This window comes from Lytechinus variegatus, chromosome 2 (assembly GCF_018143015.1).
Source record: "Lytechinus variegatus isolate NC3 chromosome 2, Lvar_3.0, whole genome shotgun sequence".
NCBI lineage: Eukaryota > Metazoa > Echinodermata > Echinoidea > Temnopleuroida > Toxopneustidae > Lytechinus > Lytechinus variegatus.
The window spans coordinates 27,335,357-27,349,088 of record NC_054741.1 but is presented as its reverse complement, the minus strand read 5'-3'; the positions used below and the strand labels follow the sequence as shown (position 1 = coordinate 27,349,088).

General features: G+C 35.3%; 1 protein-coding gene across 2 annotated transcripts; it reads left to right on the top strand.

The window, feature by feature from the left end:
- Positions 1-1,483: 1,483 nt before the first annotated feature.
- On the top strand, positions 1,484-11,944 carry LOC121407725 (metallophosphoesterase 1-like). Of its 2 annotated transcripts, XM_041598917.1 has the most exons (9): positions 1,484-1,857; positions 3,164-3,272; positions 3,715-3,818; positions 4,323-4,403; positions 5,386-5,587; positions 6,364-6,486; positions 7,469-7,609; positions 8,979-9,074; positions 10,487-11,944. In XM_041598917.1, exons 1-9 carry the CDS (start codon positions 1,499-1,501, stop codon positions 10,547-10,549), a joined length of 1,278 nt encoding a protein of 425 aa, XP_041454851.1. In that variant the 5' UTR covers positions 1,484-1,498; the 3' UTR covers positions 10,550-11,944. The 2 variants fall into 2 exon arrangements, with proteins under 2 accessions (XP_041454851.1, XP_041454850.1); XM_041598916.1 differs by lacking the exon at positions 10,487-11,944 and having other exon boundaries at positions 8,979-9,263.
- The last annotated feature ends 1,788 nt before the right edge of the window (positions 11,945-13,732 follow it).

Here is a 13,732-nt window from a genome sequence, read left to right as displayed (position 1 = left end):
TTTTGATGAAATTTCAATGCTTGCTCTCTTTTAATTCAAAGTTTTGTTTTAGGGCGGACTGAACTCGCCCTTATATTTAGTTCTAAATTTATGATAAACACATTAGACCGGCATAATAAATGATTTATAATGGAGCATAGTGGCAGGAAAATAAAAATAACTTGATTGTACATTCTAAAGGACAAGTCCATCCCAACAAAAAACTGATTTGAATAAAAAGAGAAACATCCAACAAGCATAACACTGACTCCATTTCATGCAAAATTGGATGTAAATTTTAAAGTTTTGCTTAATTTCATATAACAGTTTTTATGCACATCTTGGTCGGTATGCAAATGAGGAGACTGATGACGTCATCAAGTCACTATTTCTTTTGTATTCTATTATGAAATATTCAAATTTTCTCCCCATTGTCAAGTGAACAATTAATGATTAATACCTCCCTGTACGTGTTGTCAATTTAACGTGACTGTCGGTGGCTCACCGTAGATAGCGGCCTGTACCCCCTACTGGGCGATAGCTTAATAACTTTGTGAGCAGCCGATATCAAACCAAGATGAAACATGTGTACAAGTGCATGTATTAGAACTAATAAACCCTGAAAACAACCATTATTGACTAATGAAAAGCTAAAACTACAAGGCAAACCCCGATTTTGTAAATAGGTGTCTTATAGACGCCTAAATTGTACACATAAGTGTATGGTATGAAATTATATTTCAATTTTTGAAGCACTAAATAATTATTTTCGAACGCAATTTTTTCTGGGCTTCATTTTTGTAACATATCCATATCACAGACACAGGTGACAAGTGAGACCTTCTAGCTCAGATTTTTTAAAGTTAACCAATCACTTTAATACTTTCCTGTTAATATGTTGGTCCGTATTGTCAAATATCTAAAAAATGAATAACAATTCAAAATAATGAAAAACAAAAGAAATAATGAGTGATGGACATCAACTCTTTCATTTGCATAATACTGGGTTGAGCATAATATTATGACTGTTTTGTAAAAAATAAGCGAAACCTAAAAGTGTCACAACTTTCTTATTTTACATCCGATTTTGATGAAATTTTCAGCGTTATGATAGTTTGATTTTTCTATATCAACATTTTTCTGGGGTGGACTTGACCTTTAACTTTTCCGAAACATTGGCATTTTACTTTACCTCAGCTTATTGTAGGCGGAGGCTTGATAATAGCCCATAGGCTACTTTTTACCTTATCTCAGGGAAACCAAATACATTCGCTCTAAAAAACCTGCTTATAGCAAATGTATTTCAAGGGATAAATTAGTAATATTTGCAACGAAATGAAATAAATAAGATTTAAAAAAAATCGCAGACAAAAAAAAATTGTGAAGCAAGTGAGCTGCATCCGTCCCTCCCCGGTATCTGTCTTTGGGACCAAGATCCAGATCCCGACCTCTCTTGTTCAGAGTTCGCGCAGTCAGATAGCAGACGTTTTGAATGCTACAGCTACGTAGCTGCAATGCAATGGCAAGAATCCTGACATTCTTCAAGCCTATTCTGCGGTTTTTCATTTACAGTGGCGTGATCATATTTATTTGTGAATACCTGGTTTACTACATTGTTATGTTCCAATGTTCATGGCCTTCTACAAGCTTTGAGAACGTCCATAATCATAATGGTCAAATCGCCGACTCTGCATGGGTTTTCAACGGGAAGCCACTCGGTTCCCATGCCAGAGCTCCGGGGTTGATAAACATTGAGACTCGATCGTCGTTAGCTGAGCAGAGGCGAAATGATGAAGATTTGACTTTGCGGGTTATTTTCATAGCAGATACCCATTTGTTAGGAAGTCGACTCGGTCATTGGTTTGACAAGTTAAGAAGGTAAATGTCATATTGGAAATGATTCAATGACGCTATTGTCAGGATCTGAGGATGCTCAAGTTCAAGTAACTGACAATTTCAGTAAAATTAAAAATAGGTGAAGCCTGGATCACAGGACATTGGCAATTGCACGGAAGGGTCTTTGTGTCGCCCATTTGTTTTGATGCGTTGTTTGCAGCTCCCTTTACAAATTGATTATAAACTATTCTACAAATATTTACCCCACTTTAAAATTGATTTTTACATAAACAAATACTTAAAATATTACATTTTTAAGCAATGACATTCGTTCGTTTATTAATGGATGAATAAAATACTTTTGCAGGTACCTTAAAAAGGCGTTTCATATGGCGCATCATCATATTTCGGTGACACATTTTCCTTGCAAAGACTCTTTTGTGCAATATAGCTCTAGGGTAGGCCTAAAGTTCAAGTCTAGGCCTAGTTATTTTGTCTGTTCTCTAAATAGTACAAAACTTACAAATCTGACTATCATATAGATCTACTTTATGGATTGAATTGATAATACTTAATAGTCATCACTGTTCAGTATTACACGTATTTGTCGGATTCCCATTGTTATGTAGCTGTTGGATCTATTGCACTTTTATTTTCAACCAATGCAGGATGTACAGTTCATACATTTATTGAAGATGATCATAAATAAGTTGATGATTGATAAATAATACAGGAATATGAGTAAGTCTGATGGTGACTGTACTTAAACACTGCATACTTATGTACTATAAAATGTAAATCTTCTGTAGCTCTTAAACTGATGATCTCTTATCTCTCTGTATTCCAAAACTGACTGAAGATCAGAAATGAATCCCCTTTATAATGTTCTGGTCAAGACTTTCTACAGCCAAACAGCTGTGGTTTAGCCTTGGGTATTTTGACCATAACAAGTGTACAACTGTACATCATACTTTTACTCTGCATTGGGGCAGTCCGAGTGGACCTTTTAGTGAGAAAGAGGATTCTGGAGGAATGTGTTTGTATCAGAAGTTTAGTGAGAAGAACAAGTAATACTTTCTGGAGAAATTCTTAAGCAAATAGTTTCCTTTCATGCTTCCTGGTGGTGTTAAACATGACCTTTCTACCAATGTCAAATTCCTTTTAATACTGATGTGAAAACTAATGAAAAACAAATCAATTCCTTGCCATGTGTCCAAATATTGTTCATGATTCTGTTTCATAAATCTGATTTGAAATTTTTCTTTCAGAAGAATTTTGCAAAGTTTTTATACTTTGACCTTAATTTCTCCTCCCTAATATTTTATTTTCACTTTTGTTTTTAAACAAGGGAATGGCAAATGGAGAGAGCTTTTCAGACAGCACTGAGTTTGTTTGCTCCTGAAGCAGTTTTTGTTCTTGGTGATCTGACTGATGAGGGAAAATGGGCTGACAATAAGGTGAGGACATTATCATGAGAGATATTCTCATTAGACAAAATTTGCAAATATAAAAATCAAAGGTAAGTATGTTATGGGTAGGAATTTTCCTCCATGAGCATAAATTTAATGTAAAATCATTAGATGTACAAAATTCAATTTTAGAATATGGCAATTTCAGTGTAGCTATGTTTCAGGAGATTATTATTAAACATGCATGTTTATGGTTCACAAACAAAAGTGTGTTTAATCATTTTCTAGTGTCTATTCTTTACTAAGTCTTAGAGCAAGTAAAAAGTGTGCTCCGTAGAGATTTACGAATTGTAAAAAAAAAATGATTTAAGAGTTTGTCAGTCATACTGATTATTTTTGTAACAAAATCTCAAATGGCTATGGAGCGATGTATGTCCTTTTTTTAAACCATCTCAAAACTAAATTCCCATTTTTCCTATTATTTTATCAGGAGTTTGAAGCTACGGTCAAACGTTTCAGGAAGATGTTTCACCATTCACGAGACGTTTATTTCAAGGTTGTAGTTGGAAATCATGATGTCGGATTTCATGGCTCGTTAGTATTCTTCTCATGGAATTTATGATGTATAGGAAAGAAAAGGCATGATGTTCAATTTGAAAATCTCATTATGAGTATCAAATTTATGATATGTATATTATCAGAATGTTGTGCTTTCTCCTTGGCGCCATTTCACATTATAACTTGTCGATTTGCTATTGAAAGGATTTTTTTTTAGCCATAGCTTTAGGCAAGGTAGCAGCACCTATCCGTGCATAATAATGATATGACTTCCCCCCACATAAGAATAGAAGAAAATTATGATAAATACAAGCAACTGCAATAATAAAATAATGAATGAATAAATGAAAAAAATATTATTTAGTAATGCTTTGAAAAGCAAATGAATAAAATGAAATGAAAGAAATACATAAGTTTTTTAAATAATGAATTCAAATAATTGTGACTCAAGCTATGGAGAGGCCACAAAACTTTACTTGAGTTTATTTCATTTTTTTCATGATTAAAAGGACCATTTATTTCACTTATTTTTATCCACAGCATGAGTAAGAGCAAGTTGGAGAGATTTTCTGATGCCTTCAACTCGTCTGGTGTTGAAGTGATCACTCTAAAAAATAATAGGTATTCAAGTTTCAACCTGATTTTTACCCTGTTTTTTTTTTTTTTTTTTGGTTCATAGACTTTGTGTTGTGAGATAATTGGCTACTGATGATATCTGCACTTGATGTATTTTTCCACTTCATGTGGAATTGATAGGTTTCATAATTTTCCAGGATATGGATAGGTATTAAACTTTTTGTGAAAACCTCAGACAAAACTAAGACAACATAAAGTATGTCCATTTAGCTTCAATCCATTTTGATTACTGATCATTTTGAACGGTGATTGGCTTATTATGGATCGTAGTTATTCAGTTTATAGTCTATGGCACACAATTATTGAATCTGGTCAAACCATGGATCATACAATCTATGAAAAAACTATAATGCTTTACATTTGCAAGTTTTTGATGGGCCCAATTTGTTATAAGATATAATAAGATGATCAAAGAATTAGCATGCATTGAACAGACCTCTTTCGTCTATAACGGTTCCATGACATTTGCTCTGTTGATCATTGCTCATGTAGAAAATCTGTATGTTAAGCCAAACATAAAACCTAACCTCCAAAATAAATGAACCCTTATTCCTAATCTTTACATTATTTGGAACCCAATTCTATATTGCCCTCTTAAATAATCAATTCATCTTTATTTCACAAGCAAATTAAAAAGGCTCTTTTAAAAGGAACATAAATACAGTATGAAGGGTTCAAAGATAACAATGTATAGCAGCTCATCACAGAATATTTAGATATTCCATAATGCATTGAGGTAAAATACACTGTATGTTAACTAATCATTACACTGAAAAGGAGAAATAAAAGGATGTATTCTAAAAATAATGAAAGGCTTGTGAGGCACACATAAAAGGCAAGGTAGCAAAGACAGGAGCAAATGTTGCAAGAACATATGATGTGTGAACATTATAACTTCACTCTTCTATATAGTGACCTCAAACTGTTGGAAAATTCTTGTTCTTTTTTCTTCTTCTTTAACCCCTAGTTTTGTGTTGGTGAACAGTATGGCCTTCCATGGCGATGGTTGTAACCTCTGTTTGCCCGCTCAGACGAAGCTTCGAGGTGTTTCTGAGAGGCTTAACTGCTCCAGGTTTGGACACCAGGGTGGAGTCAAGCAGCGAGGGAAGGTCAAGTCAAGGTGCAGTCATTACAGACCGTTACCTACAACACCTCCCATTCTCCTACAGGTAATTATGATTAAGGGAATGTCTTCAAGGCACATTCTCATCGATAACTTTGGCCATATATGTAATATTTCAACTTGGTGACCCAAAATACCATCCTGTTTTAATATCTCTGGATTAGGGTTTCTTAGTTTTGGGATTTATCACAGATACTACTGTAATTAAGGTTTGAATTAAGATTAGGTTTAAGGTTGGGGTCTATGTTATGTTAACATGATATACAGGCTATTCATACTACTAGTAATTATCACAGGTGCAAGTTTCCATGGAGTCTAAACTGTAAAAGGAAAAACAGTTCTGGAGGTGTTTGCATTGGGTTTTCCAAAAAAGGCTTTTGATGCAGTTCATTACAGGTTAATCTGCCAAAGTTAAAACTCTTGGGACTGCATGAATCCGTTTGACATTAGAACATGTAAATAATATGTGTTTTGCATATTCTGGTTTGAATTTTTTTTTACTTGGGGGAAGGTCGAGTTAGATAAAGTCTATTGGGGAATTGCAAGAAACTTGCGATCAATTGCAAGTCTATTTTTGGTGCCTGAATCAATCATATCTCTTGTAATTGATAGTAAATTTGTGATTGATTGCTAATCTGCTCCTTGAAACAAGGACTACAATATGACTTGCTACAGCTAAAATTGATCTATTAATTGTAAAATTGCAGCAGAATATTTGCGATTGATTGCACATATTTTCTTGCAACACCCCTTAGTGTATCATTAACTGACAAGTATGCATCCGGATCATACCAACGGAACCCCTTTTTTGTTTCTTCCCAGCATTTTCCCTTGTACCGTCCAAATGACGAGATGTGTTCTGGTGTCGACGGAACACCGCTCGATGAGAAATATATTCCTCATGGACAGAGAAGAGAAGTTCTCTCTCAGGAAGCTTCTTATAAGGTAACTAAACCTGTTCCATAATCCAGTATTCGTAAAATTGAATACATAGCCTTTGTATAAATAGCTTTTGTAAAAATCTATTAAAAAACATTCTTCAATAACTCTTGTGTAATTTTACCTTTATTAATCTGAATTTGACTTTTGGAACAAGTTTCAAATGAAAAAATAAAACGAAGAATAAGGGTGTCTGAATTATTGGTTTAGATAATCATCTTTCCTATCTGCAAATATGGAGAACAAAAGCAGGAGATGAACTTGGATCAAGGAATGTCATCTTAAAGTGATGGTCCAGACTGAAAATATTTTTATCTTAATACATAGAGTAGAATTCACTGAGCAAAATGCCGAAAATATCATCAAAATCGGATACCAAATAATAAAGTTGTTGAAGTTTAGCGATATTTTGTGAAAACAGTCGTCATGAATATTCATTAGGTGGGCTGATAATGTCACATCCCCACTTGTTCTTTTGTTTCTTATTATATGAAACTATGTTTATTCAATTCTTTTCCTTCAAGAAATAGAAAAATTGGATTGACAACTGATTTAGTGCATCAGATATATATTGCTGCAACTTATGTCATTATAATGGAGACATATTATTCATACAAGTAGTATGAAATAATGAAAAAATTCTGATTTAATGTAATAACATAAGAAAACGGAAAGTGGAGGTGTGACATCATCAGCCCACCTAATGAATATTCATGACGACTGTTTTCACAAAATATTGCTAAACTTTAAAATTCAATAACTTCGTTATTTGTTATCCAATTTTGATGAGATTTTTCGGCATTTTGCTCAGTGAATTCTACTTTATTATTAAGATATAAATACTTTCAGCCCGGATCATCCCTGTGATTCCTCTGTTTGCTGATTTTAGTTTCAATTATTTTTGAATTCTACATTTCTATAAAAACGCTCTTTTGGGTGCATAAGCCCAAACTTCAAGTAATCTGTCAATTTTCTTTTTTTAAACCAGTTATTATCATGGATCCGTCCTCGTCTTGTGCTTAGTGCTCACACCCATCATGGCTGCTACATCGTTCATCAGAATATTACTCCAGAAATCTCAGTGCCTTCTTTCAGCTGGAGAAACAGAAAGAACCCAAGCCTTACTCTCGTGAGTATGAGATTAATAATGATAATAATAATAGCTGGATTTATTTATGAAGTGCTTTTTGCCAGAGGATACAAAGCGCTGCTATTATTACCCCGGCTTTAGCTCGAGCTACCATCACCAGCACTCACTGCAAGGAATTACCCCTGCCGGGTACCCATAAGCCTCACCTGGGTCAAGTGCAGCACAGTGTGTATGAATTTCTTGCTGAAGGTAAACATGCCGTGGCCAAGATACGAACCTGCGACCCTCTGTTTCAAAGGCGAGAGTCAGAACCACTAGACCATTGGGCACCCACACAATGGGAGATTAATAGGAGTGTTGATTCAGAGACAAGGGAGGGGTCATTGAATTAGAGATGGGGAGGGGAGGGGGTGGTGGTCTGTCACTTGGTATGATGTCTTACCCATGTGAAAGGAATTGTATAAACTGGGTGGGATCTTCAAAGAAAGGTGTCAGATGTCTTTGTAAGAATAGGGGATGCTTCATCAACATATTTGTCCGACAAGTTGTTAGATCTAACATCTTTCCTTGATTCTGATTGGCAGCGAAGCACTGTAACTACGGTAACTGTCAGATAAAATGGGACTTTTTTGAAATGCTCCCCTAGGGTATTTTCAAGTCTTCTATTCTGATTCGCCTTTTTTTTTGGGGGGGGGGGTGGCTGGGGCAGGGCTTCTTTTGTTCTGTGAGCTCCCCTTGGTTGCTAGCTTCACAAATACTCTGTTAATTGTCCAGTACATCAGAGCAGGTCCATTCTCAGCTCATGTTAATTCACGTATATAGAGGTGACAGGTCCACAAGTGTGTACGCTCCATCACACCCAAATGTGCAGCAACTTCCCATTGTATTTCTAAAGGTAAAACTAATTCTGAGTTTCATTGTTAAAAAAAACACATTTTCTGTTATTGTCTGTGTGCCCTCCATATTGCCTTTTGGAGGTGACATCACAACCCTATCCAGGGGGTGTTTCACAAAGATTTAAGTATGACTTAGGTTGCACTTAAATACCGACGTGTACAAGATATGCTACGTGCAATCTTATTGATCAATACGCAGTAGGGCGCGTCCACTTGGCATGATCTGACCAATGCTGATCATGCCTTTTATATTGCATGCAACAAGGCATGTAAGTGTGACTCTAAGTCATACTTAAATCTTTGTGAAACACTCCCAGGTTACTGCTGTCAGTATGCTATCCCCCCTTCCCCACCCCAGTGGGTCGTGCAAAGAATTCTCAGTCCAGCGCATGGACTATGTTTTTGTATAAAGACTCAGAGCAAAATTGCACCAGGATGAATACATTCCAACACATTTTATGGGAATAGAATACCATTGTATTTCTTACATCCTCCATCTTTTTATTTACCAGGCTTCAATATCTCCTACTTCCATCGCAATCAACAAGTGCTTCCTCCCAGAAGAATCTCTCATCATCACCCTTTACGCTGTATCTGGTGTTGTCATGGTAACATACTTTCTTTACTTTTTGGTCTGTAACCTAGTCAAGCATCGATGGAGGAGACATGTTAAAGTACTGTGATGCTATGTCACAATTATTAATCCATGCCACGTCCATAAAAATGTCTTAAATTTGATGGTGCAATATGAATATATTTCAGTTTTACTGTTATGGTCAGTTCCCCCATGTCTGCGCGGTCTCCCAAGTCTGCGCACCCGCGTATCTGCGCGATTCTAGTAAAAAAAGATACGCAATGAGCACAAACTTTACACATGCAATACATAGACAGGTATTCATAAAAAAATCCGACTCAAAATGGTGGAAAAATAATGAATTCAGGGCATTTCATGCGAAAGCCTCAAAATGTAGCCTTTGTCATCAAAATCCCCGAAACGTGTGCAAAGTGAATGAGTGCGCAGACATGGGGTACCATTTTTTTTTCAATCTGAAAATGACAGCCCGAGGTTTTTTCCAGGAAAATCATATATTTCTTTCAAATTTTTATGAGATATTTGGCACACTAACTCATTATGATGTAAGGAACATTATCAACTGAAAGATTTTGTGAAATAAAAAGAAATTCACTTTAAATCTTAACTCAAATCGTTAGGTGCGCAGACTTGGGGCCCACCATCATATAACTTTGTTGAAATTGTAGAATTTGTTGAGTTGATAATTGACATGGTTTTTACAAGGACACTATCCTGTCACTGAAAATAAATTCAACTTTTTGCAAGTCTTATCTTCTGGGATTGTAAAACAATTTTGATTTCAAGAATTATTGATTGACTAGAATATAGAGAGAAGAGAATATAAAAGGACATTCAATGGAAGAGTTGATTTTTAAATATTGTGGTCATAAATACAATATCATTTGACAGAAAGCCATTCATTAAAAACAAATTGAATTTATTTATTTTGTGAATTTATTTCATATGCAGCACATGTATATTTGGAATTTTATCAATCATCATTGCTTTGTGCCTAAAGCCTAGTTTACTTTACAAACCCGGGCCTTGCCAAACACATATACAGTAGAGGTCATTATGAATAGGAGAATTAAGATTCAGTGTTAGTTGTGGACTGTGAAACCTGCAGACCTTTATTGATGCTATCTCCATAACAGTTAGTCATTAATCTGTACCAAGAGGATTTTAAATATCTGATCAAGGCCCATTGCAGAACAAATGGAGTGCAGATCCCTAACATGGGCATTCCATTACCGGTAGTCGCTAATCAAATTCTATTCGATTGCAACTCTATCTGCGATGGGCTTCAATCCTATTGGCTTATTGTCGTTATCATCAATCCAAAGTTTTAAATCCAGTTTGTCCCCATGAACGGGGGTGACTGGCCAGATTGACCTCACACTTGCAGTATCACCCCCTTACCTGCTCTCTCCACTTTGCCCAATTCAGTGCATCCTCCATCCTCTACCCAACCCTCCTACCCTCCTCCTCCCTCTTCCATGTCTTCTTTGACTGTCCTCTCCTGCTCGACCCACCCAATGAAGCCTATTACCCCATTTGCCTTCATCAATTGGTCCACTGCTTCTTCTTCCAAACCCAACATCTGCATCCACTCCTAAGCCTTCTTCCTATCCATCAACTTCACATCACTCTCACCATTGCTCCCCCTGTCCTCTAAATCCCCATCTTATGTTCATTATGCACTGTGCAAACATTTACTGTTATATGACACCTTGATAGATCCTTGTCATTTGATTGGTTGTTTGATATTGATCATTCAGCCCATTTTACAATGACGTCATCAACCGTGTAATTTTTGCATGCGCGCATGTTGTAGGTACGCAACAATTACAGACCGAGCATATTCTGCATCAAAATTCATAAATTTCATATTGAAAAAGAATCTATTCGTCGGTGTCATACTCATATAAACCAAATAAGGAATGTTATCATTCGTGCAGTGGACAGAATGCTTAATTCTGTGAAAGATAAAATGAATGATCCATTTAACTCGGCTACGCCTCATTGAATGGATCATTTCATCTTTCAACTCATGAAGTATTATGTCCATTGCACTCAGAAACATTCATTATTTGTGTACTATATCACAGGTGGGACTTGTCATGTTAGTACCTGTACTCTAAACTCATCAGTAGTGTGAACGGCTTGTGTCGAGTAGATTTGGAGTGGCTAATTATGATCTTTTAGCCAGCCAAAATGTTGAGATGGATGTGAAAGGGGTCATATCAGATATAGCCAGACTTCCTCGTAAAAGTCCATTTCAGTAGGTAGTAATGATAAATAACTGATTATTTTTATTTGGTTTTATATAAGTGAGCTATTTTATATTATCACATGTGAAAAGATTTTAGTCACATCACAATAGAAATACAATGCTTGGCACACTGGCTAAGCCTTTTTCAATACTTCAAGGCATTATTTTGGGTGTGTGTTGTACAGTCCATATTGAACCCACTTGATGAAATGTTGTGTTTGCCTAAATGATAGTGAAAATATAAGAAATTTGAATATAGTTTGTCAATTTCACAAGATTGCTTTTATTGGTGTGAAGTTAATCATGATTATTTGAGTCTAAAAATAATGAATTTGAAGAAAAATATACAGGAAAAGAGGATTTGTTACATTCTTGATAACATAGTACATTCCTTTTTTTTCTAACTTCATTATATTTGCATAAGCTTATATGTTAAGGAGCTTTCTTAATCATTTCATTGAAAGATTATTTGTTCCTAGTCAAGTTTTATTTCTTGTTCACATTTGACAGCCTCTAGCTACCTCAATTCTTTTCATAATGTATACAATATAATGATATTGTAATTCCATTGTATGTCAACATGAAAAAAAAATGAAAATGAAAATTAATATTTTATTCATTTTTGTTTGAAATGCAATATGAAAATAGAAATACTCAATTTTTGTTTGCCCAATTGATCTTGGGCCTGGCAGCCACCGCGCAGTGCCAGATCGACATAGCTCCATCCCTTTAAAGGGGAAGTTCACCCTGAAGAAAATTTTGTTGTAAAAATAGCAGAAAAAATAGTGAAAAATATTGGTGAAGGTTTGAGGAAAATCCGTTAAAGAGTAAGAAAGTTATTAGAGTTCAAAATTTTGGATTTGTGACGTCATAAACGAGCAGCTGCCCCATGTGTTATATAATATAAAATGTATGAATTTCAAATTTTGTATGGTTCCTGATGACTTAATTTTTTCTTTTCATGATCGGGTGTGAAATGATTTGTCTATTGATATACAAAAGTTACAGTGAAAACCATTTTCAATTTTCTGAGAAAATGACATTTCATTGATTTTTTACCATTCGCTCTGTAGGAATGCTGCTCGCATATGACGTCACAAATCAAATAATTGAAATTCTAATAACTTTTTAATTATTTGATGAATTTTTCTCAAACCTTCGGCAATATTTTTTATTATTTTTTCTGCTATTTTTACAATAAACTTTTTGTCAGGGTGAACTTCCCCTTTAACTGTTGAACACCAAACAGGGTAGCAGGAGTTACCATCTTTAATATCTTTTGGTCACACGTGGCCGGGGCTTTGAACTCATCCTGACCTCTCGGTTGTGAGATGGACTGAGCCAACACACCGGTTTAACATGGGTCTCTTTACTGAAATTTGGTTGTATACTGTGAATTTCCGTGTACCCTGCTAAGAATGTCTGGAAATAAGAGAAGGGTATTTTAGTTTTATTTTACTTCTATGAATGTATACTATGTGAATATGCAGGCCTGGAATATTAATTTGCATTGCTTTAGTAATTTTCTAAGGTAATTTCTTGAATGTCTTTCAAACAAATATATATATATATGATTTGCATATAGAGGATGTGTTTATGTATTTATTTTTCAGTTGATTGATTTTTTAACACTAGTGATTTATCTCAAATAGTGATTAACAATCCTCACAAAGTTGCCTTTATATTCTTTATTTTTAAGTCTCCAGATCCACCCCTTATTATTCATCATAGAACATTTTTTTTGCAATCTCTGATGTAGTACCTGAAGCCTGTAACACAAAGCTTAGCAATGATTGTAGAACATTTGTCTACGACTGATTCCATCGACTACAATGTGCAATCAATCGTGAAAATTTAGTGTACAGTTAATTGCTAACCTTTGTGTCACGGGACCCTGGACATTTATAGAAAATAAGATAAATGGAGACCAGGGCCTAAAGATGTATCAGAATATACCAAGGCATCGACTCTGTCTTCCTCAACTTGAACGGCCAAGAAAAACACAACAGGGAGACAGACTTTGCTCTCATATCACCATAGTTTTAATTAATTTCAGCATTATCAAAGTACAGGGCCCCGTCTAACAAAGAGTTATGATTGATCCGATCAATTGTAACTCTATGGAAATCCATCAGTGTCATATTTTTTTTCTACGAAAAATTTGCAGTGTCCTTGGTATGCAAAGAGAAGCGCAGTGAATTTTCAAGAAAACAATGGATGCATGAATATACATCACAGCTAGAAGATATTTTGAACAAACATGCATAATAGATGTTGACGTTGCTGGCTGTCCATAGCTGTGATTGATCGGATCAATCGTAACTCTTTGTTAGACGGGGCCCATTCAGAAGTACTGAGGTATATAAAGAGGTATATAATAAATCTGTAACCCATGGGTCACTCTCCTTATGGCCTGCTAT